The sequence below is a fragment of the Artibeus jamaicensis genome, unplaced genomic scaffold (assembly GCF_021234435.1).
Source record: "Artibeus jamaicensis isolate MK-2021 breed Jamaican fruit bat unplaced genomic scaffold, CSHL_Jam_final contig_2259, whole genome shotgun sequence".
In the NCBI taxonomy this organism is placed as follows: domain Eukaryota; kingdom Metazoa; phylum Chordata; class Mammalia; order Chiroptera; family Phyllostomidae; genus Artibeus; species Artibeus jamaicensis.
The window spans coordinates 8,763,124-8,791,103 of record NW_026521468.1 but is presented as its reverse complement, the minus strand read 5'-3'; the positions used below and the strand labels follow the sequence as shown (position 1 = coordinate 8,791,103).

The 27,980-nt window shown below is 64.6% G+C and overlaps 3 protein-coding genes across 4 annotated transcripts; all 3 read left to right on the top strand.

The window, feature by feature from the left end:
- The first annotated feature begins 3,971 nt into the window (after window positions 1–3,971).
- On the top strand, window positions 3,972–10,676 carry NOTUM (notum, palmitoleoyl-protein carboxylesterase). The gene is made up of 12 exons (XM_037158048.2): window positions 3,972–4,047; window positions 4,837–5,207; window positions 6,319–6,371; window positions 6,448–6,543; window positions 7,030–7,090; window positions 7,185–7,243; window positions 7,566–7,668; window positions 8,115–8,306; window positions 8,402–8,502; window positions 9,060–9,207; window positions 9,779–9,826; window positions 9,976–10,676. The coding sequence occupies exons 2-12, from the start codon at window positions 4,864–4,866 to the stop codon at window positions 10,280–10,282; spliced, it is 1,512 nt and encodes a 503-aa protein (XP_037013943.1). The 5' UTR covers window positions 3,972–4,047; window positions 4,837–4,863; the 3' UTR covers window positions 10,283–10,676.
- A 6,613-nt stretch (window positions 10,677–17,289) lies between these two features.
- MYADML2 (myeloid associated differentiation marker like 2) lies at window positions 17,290–19,450 on the top strand. The gene has a single exon (XM_037157675.2). The coding sequence runs from the start codon at window positions 17,444–17,446 to the stop codon at window positions 18,365–18,367; it is 924 nt and encodes a 307-aa protein (XP_037013570.2). The 5' UTR covers window positions 17,290–17,443; the 3' UTR covers window positions 18,368–19,450.
- Window positions 19,451–22,581: 3,131 nt separating this feature from the next.
- Window positions 22,582–26,766, top strand: PYCR1 (pyrroline-5-carboxylate reductase 1). Of its 2 annotated transcripts, none has more exons than XM_053661379.1 (8): window positions 22,582–22,876; window positions 23,038–23,159; window positions 23,319–23,389; window positions 24,059–24,238; window positions 24,447–24,668; window positions 24,820–24,912; window positions 25,066–25,229; window positions 25,911–26,766. In XM_053661379.1, exons 2-8 carry the CDS (start codon window positions 23,093–23,095, stop codon window positions 26,056–26,058), a joined length of 945 nt encoding a protein of 314 aa, XP_053517354.1. In that variant the 5' UTR covers window positions 22,582–22,876; window positions 23,038–23,092; the 3' UTR covers window positions 26,059–26,766. The 2 variants fall into 2 exon arrangements, with proteins under 2 accessions (XP_053517354.1, XP_053517355.1); XM_053661380.1 differs by having other exon boundaries at window positions 23,035–23,159.
- Window positions 26,767–27,980: the final 1,214 nt, after the last annotated feature.

The following is a 27,980-nucleotide window of genomic DNA, read 5'->3' as shown; positions in this document are numbered from 1 at the left end:
GGCCGGCAGGCAACAGCTGGGCCCCAGACAGCAGGCAGCAGCTGGAGCGCAGAGCTGCCGCTCTCGAGCTCAAGGCCCTCACGGGGCCCAGGAGGGAGCGGGCCGGGTGGCTCGGAGCCGTCCCATGTCCACCCAGTGGTCCTGGGCCCAGGGCTGCTGAACATCCCGACTTCTGAAGGCCCAGTGATTGGTCTTTCAGGCCCTGGGCCGGGTCCCGGCTGGGCCCCCTGGGCACTGGCCGCCCGCCCTCCCCAGTCCTCTGTCCTCTCCTGGGCCCCCTGGGCCCCCCAGTCCAAGCCTTATGTCTCGTTTCCTGAGATGTGATGTTTCTGACGCCTTTTTCCCAGGACCTGGGCACATGCCCACGAAGGCCACAGCTCGAAGTGGTCAGCGCTGTGCTCCCCTGCTCCCCTGCCCTCTCCCAGTGTGCCCCCCAGGAGAGCAGCCCCTGCTGCTGCTTAAGACACAGGTGCCCTCTGGGCTCTCCTCCTGCCAGGCTCCCTCGGAACCAGGCCAGGGGGTTCCAAACTCAGCCAGGGGCACCTGCCGCCCCCCTGAATGGGAACCAGGAGGCAGAGAGGCAGGAACAAAGCAGAATCTACCCTGGGTGTGGTGGCAGGGGCAGGGGAGGGGGCCGGGCGGAGGCGGCTGAGCCCCGAGTCCAGGGTCATGGTCACGGTGTCCTGTGGCCTGCTGGACCACTGCCGAAGGGCAACGTGGGACCTCGTTCCTGCTCCTGGTCCACAAGGCTGAGCGTCTGCCCTCCAGGTGTCCTACGAGGCCCCTGCGTCCAAACCTGAGGCTGCCCTGGGCCTTGAGGGGTGGCCGGCTGCCAGCCGAGAGCCATGACCTCACTTATCATCCGCTCGCTGTCCTTACACGTCCTGCCTCATTTCCTGCTCCCACGACCTGGTGAGGCGGGTGAGGCACGTTCAGTTGGGAACACAGGCTCAGAGGCCCAGCCTCAGGCCCAGAGGGGGCAGAGCCAGGCCCTGGGCAAGGAAGTGGGGCCCAGGCACATTCCCCACGCGCACCCCAGATACCTGTCTAATGAGCTAGTGGGGGCACAGAACGCCTGCCACATCTGAGGGGGCGGTTTCCAGAGCTGGGCCAGCCCACTCCAGCACTCCCATCCCCCGGCCCCACCCTCCTAGTCACCCGTGGCCCTGCTTCCAGCCTGCTAACCCTCGACGGTCTCACCCACTGGTGCTTTGGGGGGGGCTTAGGGCTGAACTCCCATCGCAGGAAGGCTCACAATTCCACGGCCCTCGGTGCGATCTCGACCTTGGGCCCCACCGCCCGCCAGTCAACCACAGGGCGATCCCACGAGGAAGCCCCACCCCCGCAGCGGCCCCTGCCCGGCTCTCCCTGCTCCCTGACCCGGTGCAGCGGCCCACCCCCGACGGTTCCTGTGGACAGAATCACACAGCACAAGGCTCTCTGGGTCCAGCGTATCTCACTCAGCTCCGTCTCTCGGGCCCGGCCCCGCTGTGGCTGCGCCAGAGCCTTGGCCCTTTCTCTGCGGCCGAGCACCAGTCCTCAGGGCGGCCTGCTCCTTCTCGGGTGGGTGACTGTGACTGGTGACGCCCCGAACATCCACGTGCAGGCTTTTGTTTGAAGACCTGATTCTAACCCTTTTGAGGACACGCTTTGGAGGACTGGCTGGATCACGCGATGACCCCATTCAATCGCTTGGGGACCCGCCAGGCTGGGCTCCGCCACGGGCACACTGTCTCAGGTCCCCAGCCAGCAGGGCCCGCGATCCACTGTCCCCACATGCCCACCGACATGCGGTGTTTTCAGCTTTGGTTTTTATCCTAGCCGTCCCCAGCCAGTCTGGGGTGGCCCCTGACCCACAGCTGTCCAAGGTCCCCTCCTCCCCTGGCCACAGCGGCCACCGCACTGTATAACAGGCAGCGTGGAAGCAGAGGACCAGACCAAAGGACATGCTGTCCTGCCCAGGGTCCGGGGCGGACCCTCTGAGTGGGGAGTCTGAGGTGCAGAGGTACAGCTGGTGCCCGGAGTCCGGCGGGGGACAGAGCCCGTCTGTCTGAGTCCAGGGAAGACCCCGCACAGCGGCCAGGGTGGCCCTGGGGCGGTGGAAGAAGGGGGAGCAGGCGGGCAGGGTGCGGAAGGGCAGGGAGCTCCTGGGGGGCGAGGCTGCAGCGCCTCTCCGCTTCTGCCCGCAGCCTCAGCAAAACCCAAACAGGAACTTGTTCCGGGCCAACGTGTGGGCCGCGTCGCCCCACAGCGAACGCGGGGAACCTCCCATGCTCCTCCCCGGCCTGGCCTGTCGCTGGCAACCAGGCTGCCACCCCGCTGAGCGCTGCACGGACTGCTTTCACGCATGGGCTCCCGTAATCCCACAGGAGCCCTCTGATGGGGAGACGGTCACTGCCCCACTTTAAAGAAGAGGAAATGGGGCACAGACAGAAGTCACGGGCCTTGCCCAGGAGCTCCCCGGCCAGGAAATGGCTCCGAGCCAGGCCAGCATCAAGCACAGCCCTCACAGGCAGGCCGTCCAGCTGGGCGCAGCGTTTCCCTGCCGGGGACTTGAAATCACAGGCCCCTAGTGCCAGAGGGGCCTGGGACAGGTTGTCCCCAGCACCTGGGTCGGCAGGGCTGGGAGACCGCCTCTCGATGGGGCCTGTGTCGGAAGTCGCTGCCTCTGGTCTGTCTCAAGCAGGGCCTTTAAGCCCAACAACAGGGGGGGCAGGCCAGTGTGGGTTTCCAGACGCTCAGAGCTGTCTCGGCACCTCCGGTAGCCCCCCTGGGCCTCGGGTCCCCCTCATCGGGAAGATGGGTGCACGGCTGCCCCCAGCACGCCTGCCCAGGGCCCTGCCCTCCCCTGCCCTGAGCCCAGGTGCATCTCCAGGGCCCCGAGGCTGACCTCAGGCTCTGAGGGTTGCATCCCAGCACCTCGCAGCCCTCGGGCGCTCACGGAGCAGCTCTCAGGGGCCCTGGTCGGCCTCCCACTGCCACTGTCCAGAGCCCGGCTGGAGCGGCCTGCTGGGTGCGTGCGGGGTGGGTGTTGTAACTCCCTAATCTCAGATCACCATCGCTCAGTGCTCAGGGCCAAAGGGGCCCGGGCGGACTACAAAGGCAGGGGCCAGCACAGCTGCGGCCAGAGCCCCTGGCGGCCTCTGATCTCCTGGCCTAGAGGGGCCGCTGGTGCCTTCCAGGGGACACCGCTTGCCCACTGCTCCGGATTGGAAGGGGGCTCGGGGAGGCCTGCCTCAGCTCTAGACTCCGTCCCAGAAGGTAAGTTCTGGGTGTCATAACATCCGGCCGGAGGCAGCTGGGAGGGGAGCGGACGCTGGGGGCACCAGGGGAGTGCACAAATGCTTTTCTGTCTCTGTCTCCCCACCCGCCTGGGGAGAAGCCTCCTAGGTAAACACCTGCCCCCTCCCCATTTTGATTTCTGACAAGAAGTCTCCTGTGCCCCCAGTTTGGTGGTCTGGGAAGGTGAGGTGATGGTCAGGTACAACGGTCAGTGGAGGTCACTGAGCTGAGGCCAGGCCAGCAACTCTTCCATCCTAGCCCCCTGTCCATGTCACCCCCATCCCCCCAAGCTGCAGGGCAGGGAGTGGGTCCGGGGTCCTCGGCTGGAGCGCTGAGGCCAGGGCCCACCGAGGGAAGACCCAGAACCGCAGTCGAGGCCCAGCGGCCTCAGCAGATGGCAGCGCCCCCTCTGGCCCCAGTGCCTCCCAGGGTCGCCCAGAATCTGTCCCGCCAGGCACGGGGCCCCGCAAATCCTCCTCGGCTCTGCCTAGGGGCGCCCGGTCCCTCCTGCACCGTTGCCTACGGCGCCCGGGCCTCGGGCCACACCTGTCCGCTGCTCCAGGAGGCCCCGGGTGCTCAGCAGACGCGGAGGCCCCTAGACGCGGAGCCCTAGGTCCGCCGTCGCTTTGATCCCGGGGGCCCCGCAGGATAAAAGTCCTGGGAGGCGCTGCGCCAGCGCTAGACAGCGAGGCAGCCGAGCCGGGCGCACGGCGGGCTGGTGGTGCGCGACGAGCGACGCCGAGAAGCCCGGGCAGCGGGGCCGCGGTGAGCGGGGTTTTCCGGGCCCGCTCGAGGAGGGGTGTGCACCGGGGTCCCGGGGCGCCTGGCAGCTACACCCCGGGCCTGGGCAGCGGGGGTGAAGGGCGGCTCAGGTGAGCGCGCCCACCCTGCGCCCCCGGCCCGTCGGGCCCGGACGCCGAGCGGCGGGCGGAGTGCCCCCAACTCGGAAAAGCCCCGCTCCTTCCCCGCCGCCGCCCTCGCCGCACCCCCTTCCAGCTGTCCCGGGGGCGGGGGCAGCGGCGCCCGTCTGGCCGCGGCGATTGGAGCCGCCGGGGCCGCGGGCCGCGCTGCCCCCCACGGAGCCGGGCCGGGAGCGCCTCCGGCGGCCGCGCCGGGGTAGTCCAGGCCCCTCTGTCAGGCTTGCGGTTTGGGAAGAAAAGGCGATGCCTCCGCCAAGAAAAGAGCGAGCGCGGTCCCCTCCCCCTCCGCCGAGCCCGGGCGGCGGCGGCGGCACATCTAACGCGCGGGCACCCGGGCCGCCGCGGCCCCCGCAAACTACGCCCAGGCTCGGCCCCCGCCGCTCATTGGCGCGGGCGGGAGCCAGCGCACCCAGACCCTGCGCTGCCCTCGGCCGGCCGCGCGCGCAGCCCGAGCTGCCCCGGCCACGGCGCCTAAACCCCGGAGCCTCGACGCCGACCTCCCGGGCCTCCTGGGCTGGGCCCAGCGCCGGCAGCCGGGCGAGCCAGCAGGCGCGGCCCGCGCCCCTCAGCCCCGACGCCCCCGGCCCGGCGCCCCCACCGCCGCCGCCGCCTCACGGCCGTCCGCTCTCCGCAGGTGGCCGCCGGCCGGATCGGCGCGGCCATGGGCCGAGGGGTGCGCGTGCTGCTGCTGCTGAGCCTGCTGCACTGGGCCGGGGGCAGCGAGGGCAGGAAGACCTGGCGGCGCCGCAGCCAGCAGCCGGCCCCGCAGCCGCCCCCGCAGCCGTCCCCGCAGCGGGCCGAGGCAGCGCCCGCGGCCGGACCGCCGGTGGAGAGCTTCCCGCTGGACTTCACGGCCGTGGAGGGCAACATGGACAGCTTCATGGCGCAGGTCAAGAGCCTGGCGCAGTCCCTGTACCCCTGCTCCGCGCAGCAGCTCGACGAGGAGCTGCATCTGCACCTTCTGCTCAACACGTCGGTGACTTGCAATGACGGCAGCCCCGCCGGGTAAGGCCGCGCCCGCCCCCCCGACCGAGCGGTGCGCCCCTGCCGGGGGCCCCCGCCGGGCTCCGCAGCGGGGCTGCGAGGTCGCCTCCGAGTCCCGTCCCCGGTCCCGATGCAGGGAGTCTTCGTGCCGGACCCTCCCGACTGGCCGTGGCGGCTCCCGCCCCCAGGGGAGAGGCTCCCGTCGGGCTCCTGGAGCCGCTGCGCTCGGCGCAGAGCAGGCGCCCCGACTCCCCGCGCCGGGGCTGGGGCAGCGCTGGAAGCGCTGGTCCCCGTCCAGCCCGGGCACTGACCTCTCGGCCACCGGTGCCCAGACCCTCTGCTCGTGTCCTTCGGTCCCTGGGTAGGGAGATGGCGGTCCTCGGGTGGCCCTGGCTCCAACAGGAGTAGGCGACGCGGCGGGGCGGGGAGAGCCCTGCCGTACCCCCACCCCCACCCCAGCCCTGCTAAGGTCGGCTCCCTGCTGCTGCCCCGGCGGCCGGGGGCCCCAGCGGGCCGAGGGCCGGGGAGGGGGCGCAGGTGGGGAAGAAGGACTGGAGAGCGGCATTCACCCCTCCCCATCCCCAAAATAGATCAAGGCAGGACGCGAGGCTGAGGGCTGGGGAGGAGCGCGCGGAGCCCACACGCTCAGCCGGGCGGCAGCCCGAGGGGCCGGGTGTTAGGTCGGGCCTCGGCAGGAAGGCGGCGACCCGCCTCGGTGGCGCCCGCGCCCCTTCGCGCCCGCCGGCGCGTCCCGGGCGCCCGCGCCGCGCACACTGCTCCGGCGGGGTCGCTTGCGCTTTCCAAGCGCCACTGTGCGTCCCAGGAGGATCTCGAGTCCCAGAGAAGGCTCCCGCCCCCCTGCCCGGCCGCCGGCGCCGAGGTTACATCCCGTCTCGCGCGGGGCGGGCCGTGGGGATTTTCCACGGACCACACAGCCCCTCGCGGCGGGTCCCCGCCCCGCGAGCGCCACCTCGCGGGCCTGGCCGCCACCGGCCACCCTTGCGTGCGGCGGGGACATGGCCGCGGGCGCCCCCATGCGGCCGGCGCGGGCCCGGCGACAGGTGGAATGACCCTTTCCTGCCCGGCGCCGGGCCCGGCGCACAGCTCACCGCCCGCCCGCGCTCCTTTGCAGCTACTACCTGAAAGAATCCAAGGGCAGTCGGCGGTGGCTCCTCTTCCTGGAAGGTGCGTCCCAGGGGCCGGGGCGGGGGCGGGCGGGGCCCCTGGGCGCGCAAGCCCTGAGCGGTGGCTGTGCCCGCAGGCGGCTGGTACTGCTTCAACCGGGAGAACTGCGACTCCCGCTACAACACCATGAGGCGCCTCATGAGCTCCAGCGACTGGCCGAGCACCCGCACAGGTCGGCAGGGAGCGGGCGGCCGGAGGCACCTGGGCGGAGGGGAGGGGTGGGCCTCCCGGGGTTCACAACTGGAAGTCCTGGCTCCGCTCGCCGGAACCCCAGAAAGGCCCTGCCCCGCCCCTCTCTGAACTTCCTAAGCTCTGGGCACCCTCACGCTCGCCCTGATTTCTTAGTCACAGGTTACCTGCCGGGGCTGACTTGTGTGCGGCTCAGGGACACGGGTCATCCCTAGGTCAAAGCAGCAGGTGGAGGGCAGGGGCGATCCAGGGCCACATCCAGGGGTCACATCCTGGCTGGTCCCTCTGGCCGTGATGACTTCGTCTATTTTCCACTTCCCCAACCACCTTGGCTCCAGGCAGCACAGCAACCACCTTTTAGAGGCCCCGCAGGACACCCCCACATCCCAGCCCTTCCTGCAGTCCCCACCCCTGCACACAGCCCCCTTCCACCAGAAGGACCCACTGCCTCTGTTCTCCCCCGGTGCAGGCACGGGGATCCTGTCCTCCCAGCCAGAGGAAAACCCGCACTGGTGGAATGCCAACATGGTGTAAGAGGGAACTGGCGGGGCCTTCCTGGGGAGCGGCCTTCCCTGGGCTGAGGCTGTGGAGGGGCAGGGTGGGCTCACTGTCCCTGTGTTGCAGCTTCATCCCCTACTGCTCCAGCGACGTCTGGAGTGGGGCTTCGCCCAAGTCCGACAAGAGTGAGTGCCCCGCCCGCCCCCACCCCGTTCCCCCTCCCCAGACCAGACTGGGAGGCTCAGACCTTCAGCCTCGTGACTCCCTCTGACCCTGACACCAGCCTGTCCCAGGGCCGTGCTGTCCGGGCTGGCCTGGCCTCCATGGGGGTCCCCACTGCTGCTGTCCCATGGGAGGGGCCCCCAGTATGGCCATGAGTGCCTGGCCCACCTCCCTTTAGTCTCCCCAGCCCCCAGCCAGGAGGGACCCCTTCTCCTTCCAACCTGGAACAGGAGGCCTGGCCCTGGGTCCAGGCTGCCTCCTGAAGCCGCCCCCTTCTCCGTGCAGATGGATACGCCTTCATGGGCACCCTCATCATCCAGGAGGTGGTGCGAGAGCTGCTGGGCAAGGGGCTGAGCGGGGCCAAGGTGCTGCTGCTGGCAGGCAGCAGGTGGGCTGGGCCAGGGCCTGGGGGGGGGGGCCCAGCTTCACTGTCTGGAAGGTGCTTCCATACTGGGTGCTGCAGTTGTGAAAGAGGCCCTCAGGCCTGGGGACCTAGGCAGGCGGTTAGCAGGTAGCTGCAGACCAGCGTGCCTTCTCCAAAGCCACAGGTCCTGGGAGGCTGGGGTCTTAGTCACGGTGTCCCAGCAGGCATGCACGGGGCCCTGGGGACATCTGGGGGGACAGAGGAAGGGCTGAGGCCACAGAGTGCGTCTTTATGGTCAGACTAGGAAACTGAGGCAGAGGGAGAGAGGAGGGGAGGGAGGTTCGGGAGGGAGCACGTCACCTGGACCCAGTGCTGGGTCCGCCTCCAGGACCCCAGTGCACCAGAACCCTCCTTGGGGCAGGGGCTCAGCTCTGCAGGCTCTGGGGGCTGAACGCTCTCCTCCCCCGCAGCGCGGGGGGCATCGGGGTGCTGCTGAACGTGGACCGCGTGGCTGAGCAGCTGCAGGAGCTGGGCTACCCGGCCATCCAGGTGCGGGGCCTGGCCGACTCGGGTTGGTTCCTGGACAACAAGCAGTACCGCCGCACAGGCTGCATGGACATCCTCACCTGCGCACCCACGGAGGCCATCCGCAGAGGCATCAGGTGCCCTGGAGGGGGCTGGGCTCTGGTGGCGTCCATCTGTGGGAGGAGGAGCGGGGGTGGGGCCCCGGACGACCTGAGCTGTGCGTGCGGCCCAGGTACTGGAACGGCTTGGTCCCGGAGCGCTGCCGGCGCCAGTTCAAGGAGGGCGAGGAGTGGAACTGCTTCTTTGGCTACAAGATCTACCCGACGCTGCGCTGTGAGTGTGTCAGCAGGGGGCGCCCGCGGGACAGGCGGGGGCGGGGCCTGTGCCTCCAGCCTGGAGTCCCGCCCCCAGAGGCCAGGCTCAGGCCACTGGCCAGACCTGCAGCAGAGAGACAGACGTGTCCCGTTTCCCTGGGACTCTCCTGGCCTTAGCACTGAGTCTGCTTGGTCCGGGGCAGACTAGGAGGGGGCTGGAGGGCAGAGTGGGGGGCGCAGGGATTGCCTGCCCACTCTCTCGGTGAGGAGCTGGCTGGGGGAGCCAACCCCCAAAGCTGCTGCTGGGCAGCAGGACCCCGGCTTCCCCCCCACACACACACCCACGTGCTGGGGAGCAGTAAGATCCCGGGCCAAGAGACATCATCATTACCAAATCTTGGTTGAAACAAGTCCCTGGGAGGCAGGCTAAGGTGGTGGTGAGGTGGGTGGGCTTAACAAGGCACCCACATTCAAGGAAGGGTGGCCAGCTGGCCCGGACTGGGAGACCCTGAGTGAGCCCGGGGAGGGGGTGGGGGCAACGACCACCAGGCGAGCCCAGCTGAGCGGTGCCCCCAGGCCCGGTGTTCGTGGTGCAGTGGCTGTTTGACGAGGCCCAGCTGACCGTGGACAACGTGCACCTCACGGGGCAGCCGGTGCAGGAGGGCCAGTGGCTGTACATCCAGAACGTGGGCCGGGAGCTGCGGCACACGCTCAAGGACGTGTCGTGAGTGCAGCCCCTCCCGTGGCGGGGAACTGCCAGGCTGTGAAATGGGGTCCTGAGGGGCCCAGACCTGCCTCTGGTGCGGGCCCACCCTGGGACGTCCCGGCCCTGGGGAGACATGGGCTGTGTCTGGGTGTGAACAGGTGTGGGGGCCCCGAGGGGCACGTCACTCAGTGAGAGAGGCCAGTCTCCGCTTAGGGGGGCTGTAGGTCACGAACTGTCCCCAGTGGGCCACCTGGTGGGGTGTTGAGAGTGGGACTGAGGAAGAGGGGCCAACCGGAACTCTGGGCCACCCCTCGATTTTACTGTGCGCATAAAACTTTTTAATAAAATTAAGCCTGTTTTAAGATGGCGCGGTGCTTGCCTGTCCGACATGGCCCCCCACAGCCAGACACCAAGCAGGACATGGAGGCAGGAAGGGACCAGGGTTAGCAGGGGGCACACGGGTGGAGACAAGGCGTGGGTGAGGAGCAGCTGGCAGGGAGAAGGGGAGGACAGGCTCCAGGGGTGGGGGCACAGGGTGGGGAAGGGGCAGGAGGGGCGGGGCCGCTCACCAGCCGGTGTCTCTGCACAGGGCCAGCTTCGCCCCTGCCTGCCTCTCCCACGAGATCATCCTCAACAGGTCAGTGCGCCCTCTCCCCTCCCTCCCGGCTTCCTTCCAGGGCTGCCAAAGCCATGCAGACAACCCGCTGTGTGTCCAGGGTGCGGTGGCAGCTACGGTCGCCCACTCTGGCCACAGCCTAGTGACCCCTGCCGGGTTTCCACCCACAGCCACTGGACGGATATCCAGGTGAAGGGGACCTCGCTGCCGCGGGCCCTCCACTGCTGGGACAGAAGCCTCCAGGACAGCCACAAGGCCAGCAAGGCCCCTCTGAAGGGCTGCCCGGTCCACCTGGTGGACAGCTGCTCCTGGCCGCACTGCAACCCGTCTTGCCCCACCATCCGGGATCATTTCACGGGGCAGGAGATGAGTGTGGCCCAGTTCCTCCTGCACCTGGGCTTCGACGTGCACACCGTGGCGCAGCAGCAGGGCCTGGAGCCGGGCAGGCTACTTGGGATGCTGAGCAGCGGGAGCTAGGCCGCCCGCCACCCTCCTGTCCTCCTGGGATGGCCCAGCCCGGGCTGGCAGCGCCCACGCCCGGTCTGGATGCCCGCCCCCAGCAGCCTTCACTGCCCCTCCACCACCTCTGACAAGAGGCCTAGCCGCAGGCAGCGGCCTCGGGGACCCCCCCCCCCCGCCAGCCTCGCCCGCCTGCAGCCCGCAGCGGGGAGCCAGAGCACTGGATTCCTCAGCACCCCGCACCCCAGCCCCCAGCCAGCCCTGGCCTCTCCTGCCCTCTCATATTATTTTATAAAGTGACTCTTTTATTACTTTAATTTTTTAAAGGAAAATAAGCAAGAAATATATGACGAATGATATTGTTTTGTAACATATATTTTTAAATAATGAAAATCAAGACGACAAAAGAACTTCTCCCTGCAAACGTGTTTATTTCATCGGAGTGGGCCAGCCTTGCACCCTCCCCCACCCCTGGCCTCCCCCCAACCCTGGCCAACGGCAGAGGGAGGGAGGATCAGGAGCCCACACCCACCTCATGTCCCATTCCGGACCCTCCCTCAGGAGGACTGGCCCCCCACCCCCCGCCCGGTCGGTTCACTCGTTCAGCCAATGCCGGGCAGAGAGACCTGGAATCAGGGACAGCAGCTTGTGGTCTGTTCATCCTGCCGCCCAGGTGGCCCACACAGGCGTCCACCGCCCAGTTTCAGGGTGCTGGCTCGGCGTTTGCACACGCGGAGTCCTGTCACCACTGGCGATCTCTGAGCACAATGTCATTGTCACTCCAGAAAAACACCCCCTTCTCAGCCACAGCTTTGCTTCAACTCAGCCACGCCTGTGCTAAGCTCACGACCTGAAGGCAGCGGGTCTGAGGGTGAGAAGTCCCCCTAGTCCAGCCCCTGGCCCCGCCCCCCAGAACAGAAGTGCCAGCTCTCCTGTGGGGGGTCCCAGAGGACCCAGTCCTCCAAAGACATGCACACATACACACACACGTATGCACACTCTTCACAAACCACAGTCACTTCTTCTGGTGCCTGGGGCCTAGGAGAGCCGTGCTGGCACTGCCCAGCACGCTGGGCACTGGGAAGGGTGTCCCTGCGAGAGCCCCCAGGGGCGAGACTGTGTCTCCGCTCCCTCGGGTGGGGCTTCCCAAGCGCTCCCTGCACTGAGCACCTTAAGTGGCATCCATTCCCCCAGCTGCCCTACAGGTAGATTTTATCACAAACCTCAATATACAGACCAATAAACTGAGGCCCAGAGAGGCTCCACGGTGGGTTGTAAGGGATGGAGGTGGGCTCCACTCCTGGCCTCGGCCCACACCTGTGAGGGCAGCCTGGGCCGCTACCCCACGCACCTGGGGCCCTTATCGGCACTGGCTGCTCCGGGTGGAGCTCAGTGGCCCATCTGTGCTCTCCTCCCTGGTCCCCTGGGGGACCCCCAGAGCCCCAGTGGGAGACAGCGAGGTCAGCGATGGGGTGGCCAAAGGCGGGAGAAGAAAGGAGGGGTCCCTGGAGGTAGCTGCTGGCTTGGGGGAGCAGCCCCCCTCAGGCTTCCCAGATGGCATCAGAGAGTCCCACAGGGTGATGGGCTCCCAGCAGGACGGGGGCTGGCTGGACCCGAGAGGGCTCCCACTGCCACTTACCTGGGGAGGCATCCTGAGTGAAGGGCCTGCCACACACAGGCAGAGCGGGGGGCACGGGGGGCCGCAGCCCAGACCCAGCCCTTCCCGCAGAAAAGGCGGCACGGCAGCCAGGAGGTCGAGGACCCCTGGGGCCGCACAGCCGTCCCACCTCCTCAGAGGTGGGGCTCCAGGGCCCATCGCAGCCGACACCTGTGGGTTAGGCCCCGTGGGGTTGCACCAAGTGAACAAACCCTTTGTCCCTGTGGCCCCGAAAAGAAGGGAGAGGCGTGGCCACCTCAGCTCCGTGGTCAGTCCACGTGGCGCTTCCCTGGGGGCCGGTGACAGAAGGTGCCCGGATGCTCGGGAACGCCAGGTGCCGTGAAGCTTCGGCGCCTGCGCGGTGCCAGCCTGGCGGGCAGAGCTGCCATCTTGGCCTTCGTAGAGCCGCTGCCGCCTGATACGGTCCGGTCACGCGGTTCCTGTAAGAACAAAGGTGCGCAGGACAGAAGCCACCAAGGTGTCCCTGCGTAGGTGACCAAGTAAACAAATGGTGGCCCTTCCAGACGGTGGTGTGTGGCTCGGCACCAGGAAGAGGTGAGCTGTCCCACCGTGCAGGGAGGAACCTGAGGCGCTCGGACTGGCTGGAAGCAGCCGGGCCTCTGGGAAAAGGCAACACTGTGTCAGCAGAGACCAGGGGGTGTGGGGGCGGGGGCGGGGGCTGGAGAGCAGACGCAGAGGAAGGACGTCCGGGGCAGGACACCGCTGTGTGTGTGCGGCTGTGGCGGTGGGCACGGCTGTTTGCCTGTTCGTCCAAACCCACGGGGTGCTCGACACCAGAGCGAACCGAACGCCCCTGGTGGACTCTGGGTGACGGCGACGTGTGACTGTCGGTGCGGTCGGTGCGGGAATTGTCACCAGTGCACCACCTGGTGGGAATGTTGGTGGTGGGGGAGGCTGAGGGTGGGAGGGGTGGATGGGAAATCCTTGTACATTCTGCTCAATGCTTCCATAGACCTAAAATTGCTCTAAAAAATCGGACCCATTTCGCCCTGGCTGGTGTAGCTCAGTGGATTGAGCACGGGCCTGCGAACCAGCAGTTCGATTCCCAGTCAGGGCACCATGCCTGGGTTGCAGGCCAGTTCTCAGCAGGGGACACACGAGAGGCAACCATAAAAGAAAAAAAAAATCAGACCCATTTAAAAACTGCTCAGGCACTCACCCCAAACCCACGGGCTGCTTCACCATTGTCAGCGGGAGCATGACCTTTGCTGCCCTGGGACCTGAGGCCTGGAACTTGCCCTCAGCGTCAGCCCCGATCTCAGAGTTCAACTCTGTGCTTAAAGAACTCCGGGGATCCCAATGTCCAGGCAGGGCAAACACGTGGCCACCTCTCCGCCCCGTTCCCTCTGCCGGCGCAGTGGCCCTGACCTCCAGGTCCTGCCCAGGGCCCCTCCCTCCCGAACGCGGCCCACCCGGGCCTCTGGTGTCCACGGAGCTCCTGCCTCTCCTTCTGCACGGACACCTGGGCCCAATCGCACCCCCGAGGCGGCCCCCAGCTCCCTCTCTCACCCGTTGCTTCCTTTCTCCACACAGCACACTCCTCCCACTGTGCACGCTGCTGTAACTGTGGGCTTCAGCGTCTGGGTCGCTCCAGAAACGCAGGGACTTGTGTGTCTCTGGGGCCAGGCACTCCGCACACACAGCAGGGGCGTCTGTTGGGGGGCAAAACGTTCGTTGGAAGAAGTAGGAAGAAAAAGATAGTAACACGCTCCTAGCAGTTTTAAAGCCATGGAGAGAAGTAAGGAGCAGAAAACCCAGAGATTTCGGTAAACTTTGACATACGTGTTTTACTGACTTCTGCAGGCCATTTTACAAAAATCGTTTTAACATTTGTAAAAGACTTTCTTTATTTATTTTTCAACTACAGTATTCTGTCTTTTACTCCCGTCCAAGCCCACCCCCCTTTATTTATTTATTTTTAGAGAGAGGGGAAGGGAGGAAGAAAGAGAGGGAGAGAAACATCAGTGTGTGGTTGCCTCTCATATGGCCCCTACTGGGGACCCAGCCCGCAGCCCAGGCATGTGCCCTGACTGGGAATCGAACTGGTGACCCTTTTTCTCCCCCAGGCCAGCGCTCAGTCAGTCGGCTGAGCCACACCAGCCAGGGCAAACACTTTTCCGATAACAGTATTTGTTTACACAGAGGCTTGTTAGAGCTTGGGAAAGGACGCCCCATAGCAAGATGCACCCCCAGCCCCCAGACCGTGGCTGCTGCTGCTGTCCCCTCATCGGGGGGCCGGGCCCGGAACAGGAGCGCCCTCAACTCAGGAGGTGCAAACGCACGGTGGCCCGCTACACGGCAGGGTGTGCGTGAGGACACGGGGACCCTGGAGGGGCCAAGGCTGGGAGGCTCTCAGCAACAGAACAACGAAAAAAGTAGTTTTGGGTTTTAACCCAAAGTATAAAATAAATGGGCCTAAAAAGGGGGTGTTTTGTCGGGGTTAAATTAAATTTTTGTGGTTGTGTTGGTTTCTTTGTTGGTGGGGGGGGGGGGGTTTTATTTAATTTAATTAAAAAATAAAATAAATGGGTCTGAGTCTGTACTGATATAAAAAATAATTGAATATACAGAGGAGAAAAGACCAATCTCTTAGAGAATTCCAAATAATGTTTGTAGATTCCCTCCTGTCAAGGCAAGGGGTCCCCCTGCCAGTGTGGGCTCAGGGAGAGGACAGCGTGCAAAAGGGGAGGTGTCCTGCAGAGGGGACACCGGGGAACCGCCTCAGCCAGGTGACTAAGGTCACATCGCCGTGACTCGTGTTGAGAGCAGGACCTTGACCTGACCACTGACAAGGGCGCCTTGCCTCCGTGGTCTCCCTGCCCCAGCCCACGAGGCCAGACGGATACTGAGAGAACCGGCAGGCACTCAGGTCCCAGCGCAGGGACGTCTGCACAAGCCCCGCCCAGCACCAGCCCCGTCTGAGCCGCAGCTGCTGCCCCAGCAGCCCGCGGAGTCCCGCCACCCACTCGTCAGGGGAGGTTCTGCCCAGAAGAGCAAAAGAAAGTGGGAGAGAAACATCAGTGTGTGGTTGCCTCTCTCTCACGCCCCCTACCGGGGACCTGGCCTAAAACCAAGGCATGTTCCCTGACTGGGAATCCAGCCTGTGACCCTTTGCTTCACAGGCCTGCACTCAATCCACTGAGCTACACCATCCAGGGCTAAACCTAGCCATTTTTAATGGTAGTAAGACATACTTTGTTCATTTTAAAAATTATTCTTTTTTCTACTTTAGAAAGTAACAGCTGTTCATTCATCTCAGAAAAGTTGGGAAACACTACAGAAAAGCCACCCAGGCCAGGTACCCAGTGGGTCAGAGTGTTGTCCTGATGCGCCAAGGTTGTGGGTTTGATCCCGGGTCAGGGCACATGCACGGATCAACCAATGAATGCATTAGAAAGTGGAACAACATATCCTGGCTGGTGTGGCTCAGTGGATTGAGCGTCAGCCTCCAAACCTTTAAAGGGTCGCTGGTTTGATTTCCGGCCGGGGCACATGCCGGGGTTGTGGGCTGGGAGGCGTGGCTGGGTTCGCTGTTCGGATTCTCTGAGCTCTGAACTTGGGCTGGATGGTGGTGGCACTGTGTCCACCTGAGATACAGGGGCTGCTCCGAGCAGATGGCCTCTTCCCAGCCACAGTGTCCCGGGGCAGTGGGGTTTGGCCAGGAGGTCCAGGGAGGCTCACGGGGGTCCTTCCTGAGGGTGTGCGGGATCTGCGGGTGACCTGACCCGGGTGACAGCAAGTGGGTGGGTGTCCCTGGGGTGGGACGTCAGGGTTACTGCAGTGCTCAGGCTCCCCTGAAAACCCATGGGGGCCCCCGCTTTATCACGGCCGGGACTACTCTGGAAACATCCCAAACAGGTGCGTTAGGTTGGATGGCAAGACTCTCCTTTCAAAGGGGGGGTTGCTATTGACAGAGTAGCTGACCACAGACACTGGGGCCCCCCGGGGTGTAGATCGGGGACACTCCCCAACCAGACGGCCGGGCTGCTGGTGCTAGGGCATCCCAATGTCACACCGCCCCCTGGTGGATGTGCTCAGCAGACGCTGTGCCCCAGCTGGGTTTCCGGCCAAGAAGGTCACTTGGCCAGAACCCACCCATGAGGAGACAGTCCGGCCGCGCATGCTGAAGGACAGTCTGTGAAGCCATGGGTGTGGACTCTGCGAAGCAGCAGTGGGGGGAGACAGCAGAGAAGCGGGGGAGACTGGGAGGGGCAGCAGCCGCCTGCACAGTCCCCACTAGACGCCAGACACTGGGTGGGAACTACAGAACTACAGCCTGCGTTCAGGGTCGGGACGGGGGGGGGGTTCTGAGCGAGGACCGAGGTGCGGCCATGAGTCTTCCAGGTGTGAGTGTCGGCTCAGGCCGCGCATTCGTTCTCGGCAGGAGCCCGACGTGGAAGTGCCTTGGGACTGACTGTCCTGTCCGCAGAACCGACACCATCCCCAGACGGGCGAGCGGGAGGGGGAAGGCGGGCGGTGACGCAGCGGTGATTCCCGCATCCAGGGGAGTGTTGGTGGTGCCGCGTCCCAGCGCTTCCGTGGACGTGCGGTTCCCCGGTGACCGTGGGGAAACGCCCACGACCGCGTCTTCAGGCGTACACACGTGTAAGGAGGTGTTCACGGGGGCGGACGGAGTGACAGGGCCACAGGGACTGCTCTGTGTCTGCTCCTGTCTTGGTGGGACATGCATTCAGGACGGAATTTGTCATTTTTAAAGACGTTTCATCCATTATTAATATTATAGCATAAAGAATGTGGGGAGTTGAGTTTTTCTAGGTGTTTACATGTCTAGTATGGGGACAAGCAGAAAGCCCCATAATGCCCCCTCCCAAATAATAACCAAAACTCCACCCCAGGTCAGGTGGGGGCCTGTGGGAAAAGGGGGACACCGGGTCTCCAGAGCCCCCCTCCCTGCCCCCCATCTCTCCAGGAAGAGAGCTGAGCGAGGGTCCCAAGCACGGTGACGACGGGGTCCTGGAACCACCTGGGTCTGGGCAAAGCCACCTTCTGGAAGGGCAGGAAGGGACCCCCCTCCCCCAACCCTCCCCCTTCTCAAACAAGAGTCCAGGAGGCTGCTGGAGCTGAAGGGACTGGGAGGAACCTGGTTGAGCTCTGGAGCTCTGCTCTCTGCTCCCCCGCCCGCCCCCCCAGCCCCCTCGGGCTGGGGAGCTCCTGACAGACAGTTGCAGGTGCTGTGGTGGGGGTGGGGCCGTAGCCCAGGGGTTAACGACCCCAGCAGGGGCTTGGCCCGGACACAGGGGTCAGATGTTCCAGCCTCTGATCACAGCCGCCTATTTATAGCACGGGGGGGGGGGGGGGGGGCCTTGGCTCTCCCCACACCAGCAGCAGAGAGGCCGCCTGCTGCAGTGTCACCGCGTCACCGCCTCCGCCACTGCCGGCTGCCGGCACCGGACAGGGCAGCTGAAGGAGACACAGGGGCCACAGCCCGGCAGGACCCCGGGCCGCCAGGTGTCGTGTGAGGCAAGGGAGCGGCCGGTCAGATGGGCAGCACCCTGGAGCCCCCCGGGGGCGGGTACCTGCACCTGGGCGCAGTGGCCTCACCGGTGGGCACGGCCCGCGCACTGCAGCTGGCCTTCGGCTGCACCACCTTCAGCCTGGTGGCCCACCGCGGCGGCTTTGCGGGCGTCCAGGGCACCTTCTGCATGGCCGCCTGGGGCTTCTGCTTCGCCCTCTCCGCCCTGGTGGTCGCCTGCGAGTTCACCCAGCTGCACGGCTGCCTGCGCCTCTCCTGGGGCAACTTCACCGCGGCCTTCGCCATGCTGGCCACACTGCTGTCGGCCACGGCCGCCGTCATCTACCCGCTGTACTTCACCAGGCTGCAGTGCCCGCCTGAGCCCGCGGGCTGTGCGGCCAGGGACTTCCGCCTGGCCGCCAGCGTCTTCGCCGGCCTCCTCTTCCTGGCCTACGCCGCAGAGGTGGCCCTGACCCGGGCCCGGCCCGGCCAGGTGGCCAGCTACATGGCCACGGTGTCTGGCCTCCTCAAGATCGTCCAGGCCTTTGTGGCCTGCATCATCTTCGGGGCACTGGTCCATGACAGCCACTACGGGCGCTTCGTGGCCACGCAGTGGTGCGTGGCTGTCTACAGCCTGTGCTTCCTGGCCACGGTGGCCGTGGTGGCTCTGAGTGTGATGGGCCACACCGGCGGCCTGGGCTGCCCCTTCGACCGCGTGGTGGTGGTGTATACCTTCCTGGCTGTGCTCTTGTACCTCAGTGCTGCGGTCATCTGGCCGGTGTTCTGCTTTGACCCCAAGTACGGCGAGCCCCGGCGGCCCCCCGACTGCCCTCGGGGCAGCTGCCCCTGGGACAGCCAGCTGGTGGTGGCCACCTTCACCTACATCAACCTGCTCCTCTACGTTGCCGACCTCGCCTACTCCCAGAGGATCCGCTTCGTGCCCACCCTGTAGCCCCCCGGGCAGCTGCCCGCCCACCACTGCTCTGCAAGGTGCCAGGTGCCTGGGAGAGGAAGCCAGGGGAGGCCCCCAGCTCAGGAGGGGAGGGCTGGGGGACAGAGTGGCCGGAGGCCCTGAGCAGGACACCAAAGGGGCCTCTGCCGGCAGCTCCCAGCCCCCCTCTCTCCGTCTGTCTGTCCCTGTCTCTGTCTGTCTCTCCAGTCCCTGGCCCTCCCTGGCACCGCGGTGGTCGCTGGAAGAGGCAGGTGCTGCGGTGACCCACTTTGCACATGGGCTCACCAAGGCTGGATTTAGGTGGCCCCGGTTGTCCGTCAGTGTCTGCAGCCCACACTGGGGCTGGGTGACCGACTGTTGAAGAGGGGACAGCTCCCAGAGGTGCAGGAAAGGGGCGGAAGGGGGCCCTGGAGAGGGGCGGAGCTGCGCCGTTGGGGGCCGTGGGGGCCGGCCCTCCTCCAGCATTCAGGGGGCAGCCCCCGCACCCTGGAAGGACAGCCGCCCGAGCAGGGCCCTGCTGGGGTCTGTGCCAGCTCAGAGAGAAGGAGCCGGAATCAGGACCTCAGCGCACACGCCTCCCACCAGCCGTGGACGTGGGAAGCAGAGCCAGGACTGTGGAGTGGCCACTCAGGGCAGCCTCTGCGGCCGGAGAGGACGAAGGTGGCCTGCAGGGGCCCCCAGAGGCCAGCTGCCCTGCAAGAGCGTGTTGAGGAGAAGCTGGGCTTCTCCCCCACCCAGGCAGCCCCCCACCACTGGCCCCCACACAGCAGCTTCTCAGGGCCTGCTGCCGGCCCGGGCGAGGCTGGCCTGGGGCCGCCACTGGGGTTCAGAGCCTGGGCACCGGGTTCTCCCCTGGTGGTTGCAGGCCCAGCACCTCCATCTGCTCAAGTGTCCGTTTGCCTGGGTGCTGACCTTCAGGGCCCGATGGCCATTGTCCACCGTGCTCCAGACAGCTTCTCCCATTCAAGAGCCCAGCCTGGGCCTGCCCGGGGCAGCCTGCTGGCCGCCTCTGAGCCCAGCGGCCCCTCAGCCCACGGATGGGTGCAAGGCCTCGAGCAAGAAATAAATGCTGACGCTGATTCACGCCCTGGTCTGGTGAGCAGTCTTGGCATCTCCTGGGCCGCCCCGCCTGCTGGAAGGCAGCAGCCGTGGGGCCCCAGGCCACTCTGGGGAGGGGACAGCCTCCGAGGAAGGGGCAGGTGGCCCCCTCTCCCTCGGTGAGGAGCATGGAACAGAAGGGCGGAGCCAAGCGTGTGCGTCCCAATCCCAGTGGTGCTCAGCATGCACCGCCCCCTGCCCCCCACAGGGGTTTCTGGGTCCCGAGCACAGTGGTGGGCAGAGGGGTGCGGAGCCACCGTGGGCAGTGGAGCCCAGGCAGGTTTCAGGCACGGGCTCCAAGGGCCCTGAGCTGGCAGCCCGCAGAGTGGGAGACAAATCAGGCCCCTGCCCACTAAGGAAGGCACTCAGACGAGGAGCCGTAGCCGGGGGCAGGTGTGCCAGGCAGATCCCCGCAGGGGGCGGGAGCCCATGTCCTGAGGTGTCCTGAGGGACCCCACCCACTGAGGGGAGGTTGCAGTTAGGGGGTACATTTATTTCCAGGTGACAAAGGAGCATACGGGCCACCCCCTTCCCAGGTTGCAGCGGGGCCTGGACACCAGTTGTCCTTCCTTTTCTGGCCACACTCCTGGAACGAGAAATCTGCACTGACTTCCCCATTTCCTCGCCGTCCAGAGGCCCTTGGACCCCAGCGCTGCACCCGCACAGAACTCCAGGAGCCCACAGGGCAGACAGAGCAGGGAGGGGCCGGGGCTGTCGAGGGGCCTGGGAGGCGCTGGGGACACCAGCGCTCCCTGTGGACCAGGGGGTCACTTGCCCCTGCTGCTGGAATGTCAGTGGGTTCTGTTCCCCAGTTAGGGACAGTCGGGGAAGCCTCGGGTTTGCGCCAGGCCACTTCCCGGGCAGCCCCGCCCTGGGAGGGCGAGGACCAATGGCCAGGAGAGATGCCCCCGGAAGGCCTGGGGCTCTGCCACACACGTGATCAGTACCTGGGCTCAGGCGGCGGCAGTCTCAGCTTCGGGGGCACACACGTGTTCCAGGGCAGCCTGCCCTCTACTGTGCGGCACTGATCGAACAGGGGCGCTCCGCCCCTCCCCTGCCAGGGGGCGGGTCGTCCACAAGGATCACTGACTTTTGCTTCGCCTTAACCCTGCCGCTGACTGGGACCCCGACCATCCCAAACCAAATCCCCACTCAGCTCCCCTGAGCCCTGAGAACGTCCCTTGGGGAAAGGTGACGGAAGCCGTGTTCCCTGCAAACTTTCCCCAGACCTGTTGACATGGCAACAGGCCTGGTGGGCGTGTCAGGCCGCTTTCAAAGGGGGCCTGGTCCAGAGGAGACCTTTGCAGAGAAGAAACCCAAGTGGGAGAGGCAGGGGCCTCAGGGAACGACCCAGACCCCAGGTGCCTGCGGCTCTGAGAAGGCTGGGCTCTCCCTCCAGTTGTCAAGCCTCCTGGTGAGGAAAAAAAAAATTCAAACACTAAAAAGACACAGTGATACATTTTAAATGTTTCCGTTTGGCAAAATGTTTCTAACCTCCCTCCCCATCCGCCCCCTCTCAACCCAGAAAGCAAGCAAGAAAAAATTCTGCCCAGTAGGGTCCTCCAGACCTGACCGTGTCAGTAACAGTTCTGGACTTGCCCCGGTGGATGCCAGCCTGACACATTGTGTCTGTGCGGCGCACGACAGGGGCCCCCATGCGGTGTCCCTGACCCGGACCTGTCCTTAAGAACCTCACTCCCACCCACCCACCCCACGTCCTCAGTGCCCTCCTACAGTCCCCGCCCGGATCTGGGGCGGGGGGCGGTCAGGGGACGAGGGCCCCGGGACTGAGGTCCGAAGGGATGCGCGTTCAGGGTGAGGTTTGCCCGCAGTCCAGCCGCAGCAGAGGCCAGAGATTCCCGAAGGTGGGTAAGGCATCGGCGCTGGGTAACAGATGACAATACGCCTCAAAGGACAGTGAAGCTCTTGTTCCGTTTATGGCAAGCACATGCAGGTTTTTATATTTTCATTTTAGGTAGTGATTAACATTTGCAGGTGTATAGCATGATCAGTTAAGCAGAAAAAAATCATTACAAAGGTAACCAGGAAAAGTACAAGAATTTCCATAGTTTCAGTTACGTTAAACAAAAGTTGTTTTGACCAGGAGAACCATTAATCAGACCATTTGAACTAGCTCTATGTACAGAGTTTGAGTGTCCTATTGTTTATTAAAGGTCTTAGAATTTGGCATGGGGCAAAAGGTACGCTAGGCCAAGCAGAGGTTAGGAAATTTATTATAAGGCCTTTGTGATGTCTAACTTAGCTATCTATCTTTCTGTCCAAAATGTTTCTCTATGTACCATGGACTCTAACTCCTTGGTAATTGTATCTACGTGCTTAGTTTACAGTATCTAACAAGCTTCTCCTGTTTCTTTGCCTGTGTACTTCTAATTAATATATATTCCTGTTCAAGGTAAAGGAGGGGCTGTTACTCTAACAACTTTTAGACATTCAGGGGCTATTTCATTTGAGGGGATTAACTTGGGGGGGCACTCTGGGTAATTCTGGCTCCCTGCCACCTGACGTTAACTTGTTCTGCATCTGCTTACCTGGGTCAGGGAAGGAAATATTCTTCCCCTTGGACTCACTGGACATGGTGGGCCTTTCCTCCTCTGGGCCCCCAGAGAGGGTATTATTTTGGGGAAAGGCCAAGGTGGCATAGTTCTCAGTCTGACCTAGTTGTTGATCAGCTCTGAGAATGGCCATCATTTCTAGGAGATTCCAAATTATCAGAAAAGTAAATGTCAGAACACCAAGAGTCAGCATGAACAGAATCAACACGGTATATGCACTTATGCCACGTCCACCTGGCCGGAGCATGCTTCTGTGAAGTCGTAGTCCCCATGCCACGACTTTGTCAGACGACATGGCTGGCGTTGGACGTGCCACAGGTTTCTGGAGGCGTGGATCCGGGGTGCGAGGGTGGGGGCAGGGGTCCCTGGGTCTGCAGTGCAGGAAGCCCCGGGGAGACCCGGTGGGGCCAGCGAGGGGCGTGGGCCTGGGCGAGTGGATGATGCAACCCCCCCTTGTGTCTCCGGCAGCCTCTGATTGGCCGGCGCCCGGGCGGCCGCACTGTGGATTGGCTGCAGCCTCGGAGGCGGGGCCGGCGGGGCGCCGATGCCGCGTGGCAGGCGGCGTGCGGTGGGTGGGGGGCGGCTGGCGCTGGGTGACTCGGCCAGGGCTGGGTTCGGGCTCCAGCGAGTGGGTGGTGCTGCCAGGCTGCGGAGGGCGCGCGTTCGTCCCCCGGCACCGGGCGGTGGGGTGCTAGGACGGGAGGGTCTTGCCCCCGGAGGGGCCTCCGGGCGCCGGTCCATCACCAGCGGCGGCTCCGGGACCCCATCTATAGGCCGGCGCTCTCCTCCGGTCTCCCGGTGTCTGGGACGCGGGAGCAGATCGGGGACACTCTTACAGGTGGGAGACCAGAGCAGTTACCCGGCCGGGGCTGTTGAGCCAAGCCAAGGGGAGAGTTAGAGCGGACGGGGTGAGGAGCGCGCGGGCCCTCGATGCAGTGGCCAGGCCGGGCCTGCCCTCCTAACTTGTTGCTCCGGATCCTGCCCCGTCTCCTCCAGCAGCTGCTTCGGGCAGAGCAAGTGCCAGCGCTGAGCGTGTGGGCGCGCCCGCGACACCATGAGCGTGGGCTTCATCGGGGCTGGCCAGCTGGCTTTTGCCCTGGCCAAGGGCTTCACAGCAGCAGGTAGGCCCCGTGGCCAGGAGGGGACCCAGAGCAGAGGGTGGGCGGTTACTCCTCTGTGGCCAGGGGAAGGAAAGGGTGGGGGTCACTCTTACCTTGGGCGGTGGGATTGCTACTGTCCTCCTGGGAACGTGGGTGAGGGAGGAACTCTGCTCCCTGCAGGTGTCCTGGCTGCCCACAAGATAATGGCCAGTTCTCCAGACATGGACCTAGCCACGGTTTCGGCACTCAGGGTAGGTGAAGGGTGACAGGGCAGCTGTCCCCGCAGGGCCCAGTCACGGTGTCTGACAGTGGGAGGTGGGTTGTGACAGCCTTGACCCTGGAGGGCCAGAAGTAGTGGCCCAGGCACCATGGAACAGTCCCTCACCCCAGTGAGAGGAGGGGCCTCAGCTACAGCACCTCACAGGCCCAGCTCTGCTCTCCGAACCTGGTCACTGGCATATGGGCACCTGCTGGGGAGGGGTTGCTGGTCCGGAATGGGGTATTCTGGGGGCCAGGCAGACACCCCTGGGGCCGATGCAGCTTCGGTTTGCCACAGCTGAGTTAGGGCTCTGGATGCAGGAGTGGGGCAGGCGCCCAGCTGGGGACCATCGCTCACACCCAGAGGGTGGGGGGGCAGGGGCTGCAGCCCGAGGTGGGGCGGGCCAATGCTGGGGCACGGACACCCTGTCTTTTTTCTCTTTGCAAAAGGAACGCATTCGAGACCAGGATGCTTTCTGCCCTTAGGGAAGGGAAAGGTGGTTGGGGGTGTCACGGCCTCTTTTCCTGCTGAGCCCCTAATACCTCGGCCCCAGCAGCCTCCGTGCTAGCACACAGTACGGCCCTCGGCTTGGGTGGGGCAGGGATGCTGAGGGCCAGCCGGCTATGGCGGCAGGCTGAGCCCGTCCGGTCGCTCCCTGCAGAAAATGGGGGTGAACCTGACACCCCACAACAAGGAGACTGTGCAGCACAGTGACGTGCTCTTCCTGGCGGTGAAGCCCCACATCATCCCCTTCATCCTGGACGAGATCGGTGCCGACATCGAGGACCGGCACATCCTGGTGTCCTGTGCGGCCGGCGTCACCATCAGCTCCATTGAGAAGGTGGGTATGGCGGGTCCAGGCCTGTGCGGCTTGGGGAGGGGACGGCAGTGTGCACTGCAGTGGGCTCGGAGCTCCGGCCCCCCGGCGCCTCAGGTCTGCCTCCACGAGGACTCGGGAGCTGCTCCGTGGGAAGGGTGCTCACGCTCCCATCCAACGCGACCTGCGGAGTGTGGAGCCCCGGTGGACACACAGCTGGTTTCTCCTCCAGAAGCTGACAGCGTTCCAGCCAGCCCCCAAAATCATCCGCTGCATGACTAACACGCCGGTCGTGGTTCGGGAGGGGGCCACCGTGTACGCCATGGGCACCCACGCCCAAGTGGATGATGGCAGGCTGGTGGAGCAGCTCATGGGGAGCGTGGGGTTCTGCACGGAGGTGGAAGAGGACCTGATTGACGCCGTCACGGGCCTCAGTGGCAGCGGCCCAGCCTACGTGAGGACTGGGGATGGCGGGCAGCGGCTGGCTGCGGCGGGAGGGCCTCAGGGCACATCTGTCCATCCTTCACTCTCCTCCCTGCTCTGAGCAGCCGTTGCCCCGAGGAGAAAAAGCCTGAGACAGCCTCTGAGTTCCCTTCTCCCTGCAGGCGTTCACTGCCCTCGATGCCCTGGCTGACGGGGGCGTGAAGATGGGGCTTCCCAGACGCCTGGCAGTCCGCCTCGGGGCCCAAGCCCTGCTGGTCAGTATGTTTCCAGACCCTCTGGTGGGGGAGCAAGCCTGGTGCACAGGGATGGGTGAGTGGAGGGCCAGTGGGTGCCGCTGGGGCTGGGGTCAAATGCCCTGTGGACACAGGTGGGTGCCCTCAGAGCTGTCGGCACCTCTCTGTCTGCAGGGGGCTGCCAAGATGCTGCTGGAGTCAGAACAGCACCCAGGCCAGCTCAAGGACAACGTCTGCTCTCCTGGAGGGGCCACCATCCACGCCTTGCACGTGCTGGAGAGTGGGGGCTTCCGCTCTCTGCTCATTAACGCTGTGGAAGCCTCCTGCGTCCGGACATGGTGGGCCTCCGCTGCTGCCTGCTCCCGGTGCCTGGCCCTGTGCACAGGGGCCCTCGGCCTTAGTCCTGCTTGCTTAGTCACTTACTCTGGCCTGGCAGTGGGCGGGGCATGGGGAGCCCTGAGGTCCGGCGGGGTGGGGTTCGTGGTGCTCCCCACCATCACCTGCCGGGGAACCTCTGTGGGCCAGATGATAACCCCCGCCTCCTGGCCTGGCCAGGAAGATTAAGCAGGAGGCGCTGTGCTGCCCTGGCTCCGTAAGAGCTATAACAAAGCCAGAGCAGGGGTGGCGTCACTGTCCCTAGTTCAGGGCCTGAGGGTGGACAGGCATCTTTCTTGCCCCCTGGGCTCTCCTTCCAGTCCCGACCCCCAGGCGCCTCCGAGTGCCACTGTGTAACTGTGAGTCGAGGGCACAGAGCTGCTTTCCTGGCTCTAGCCAGCGGGGAGACAGCCCAGACGCACGCCCTGGGCTCGGAGCTGGGGGCTCTAGACTTCGCGGCTCTGAGCCGATCTGAACAAGGTGGGAGCGAGCCAGGCGGCAGTCTAGGGGAGGACAGCTGGCAGAGAAGTGCAGGTGCTGGGAGGGGCTGGGAGTTGTGAACCTGTCTCCCTCGTCCCACACGGACACTCAGGCTCGGGGGGCAGGCAGAGCCCTGTGCCCAACCCCTTTCCCTGTCCCACCAGGGAACTGCAGTCCATGGCTGACCGGGAGACGGTCTCACCAGCTGCCATCAAGAAGACTGTCCTGAACAAGGTGAAGCTGGACGCCCCTGCTTCGGGCCACTCCAAGCTGCTCCCCCGCAGCGGGGCCCCAGTGGGCAAGAAGAGCTGAGATGTCCCACTTGCGGATACACCAGGGTTCCCTCCACCTTCTCTCTCCTGGGCTTGGAGGTGTCTCTAGTGGGTGTCTCTAGGCCCAAGCCACACAGGGTGTTGTGTCCTTGTGATGGTCCACTGCCCCTGGCTCTGGCCTACTTTGGTCAGCCAGACTCCTAGCCAAGGAGGGGGCACGTCACTTCCCAGTGGGAATCTCCCTGAGTGTCTCCTGGCCCATGAGAGGGACGGACCTTCTGACTTCAGTCTCCCTCTTCTTCTCTCCCCAAACCAAGTCAGGACCACCTACCTCCTGGGGGCTCAGAAGGTGTTTCACATCCCGGGGTCAGCTGGCTTGGGGTTTGGACTCTTCCTGAGCACAAAGGTTCCTGACCTCCCCTCCCGGAAACCCTGGCCAAGGAAGGAGCCCTGCCCCATGCCCACCACCTCCCCACCCTCCACTCATGGGAGTGACTTCCTCTGGGTGGGAAGGGCCAGAGGGTCCTGTGCACCCTGACTGGAGTAGAGGGGACTGTGGCTCCCCTTGGCCAACTGCCCACAAGCCCTTACTTACCCCATTGGACGTTTGAGAAACGGCTCCCCATGCAGTTGGACTTCCAAGGTCACCAGGATACTGGGGCCACTGTCTCCTATTCCTGATTTGACCCACGGATGCTGTCGCTTGTCTTCCTGACCTTTTAGGTTAAATAAATTTCTCCCCAGTCCAGTGCCCTAACTTCTAACTTTGTCACCACAGGTGGAGGGGCACCTCCAGCTGCCCCAGAGGGTCCTTGCTGTTGGGGGTAAGCACCGGGCCCAGCCAGTAACCCATGGCCCAGAGCCCTTGCTTCCCAGGCAGCCAGGCTGGGGGTGGGGAGTAAAGGGGAGCCCCCTGCCGAGCAGAGGGGATGGAGCTTCTGGGGAGAGGCTCAGCCTCTCAGGCCTTGGGCACTGGAAGCTGCCACCACGGGTTGGGCTGGGCCTGCCCTAGTGCGAGAGGCGCACCAGCTTCGACATCCTCCAGACCTCCCGACCTAGTAGGGGCCCATGTCTGTTTAACTCACCCAAGCACGGGCAGGTGGGCCCTAGGGGACTAGCTGTGTTAGGGTTCTCCAGAGAAACAGAACCAGCAAGAGGTGGAAATAGTTATTAGTGCATGCATAAAGAGATTTGTTTCAAGGAAGTGGTTGGCACAGCCGTGGAGGCTGGCCAGTCCTTTCTGCAGGGCAGGCTGGCAGGCTGGGCACCCGGGCAGCTGGTGTTCCAGCTCAGCGACCATGAGGCAGGGAGAGCCGGCCTGTTGGTGGGTCTGAAGAGGGGGAGTTCTCTCTCCTGGGAGGCTCCCTGTCCGTACAGTTTGGGCCCACAGCTGATTGGGCGAGGCCCTCCCACGTCACGGAGGGCAGTCTATTGAAATCTACCAATTTAAATGTTACCCTTCTGCAAGAATACCCTCAGGGAAACAGCGTATCTGACCCAGTATTTGGGTGTCCCGGTCACATGGACACAAAATTACACCTCACTGGAGAGGCCCACAACATTGGAGGAGCTGCCAAAGGTCAGAAACCTCTGTGAGACCGGGGGGTCGCGTCTGCACAACCCACGAACAGTTGCAGAGCATGGACACAGCAGGATGAGGCCCCTTGCCTCCGACGCTGAGGAAGCTCCCTGCGGCCCCACCTACCCCCGCAATTGGGCGTCTGTAATATACGCATCGGGAGCACCCAGGCCAGGGGGTGGTTTTCCCTTGAGGGGCCGGAGGCGGTGGCCAGGAGAGCCCCTGAAGAACCGCACTGCAGTTTCTCGTGTCATTTGTCCCCTTCCCTTGGGCCCGCTTGGAACCAAAGCCCAGGGCATGTGGGTGGGAAGGATGAAGCACTTTGGGGACAAAGGAGGAAGGGGCAACAAGAAAAAACGGGAGAGCGTGCACGACAGAAGAAA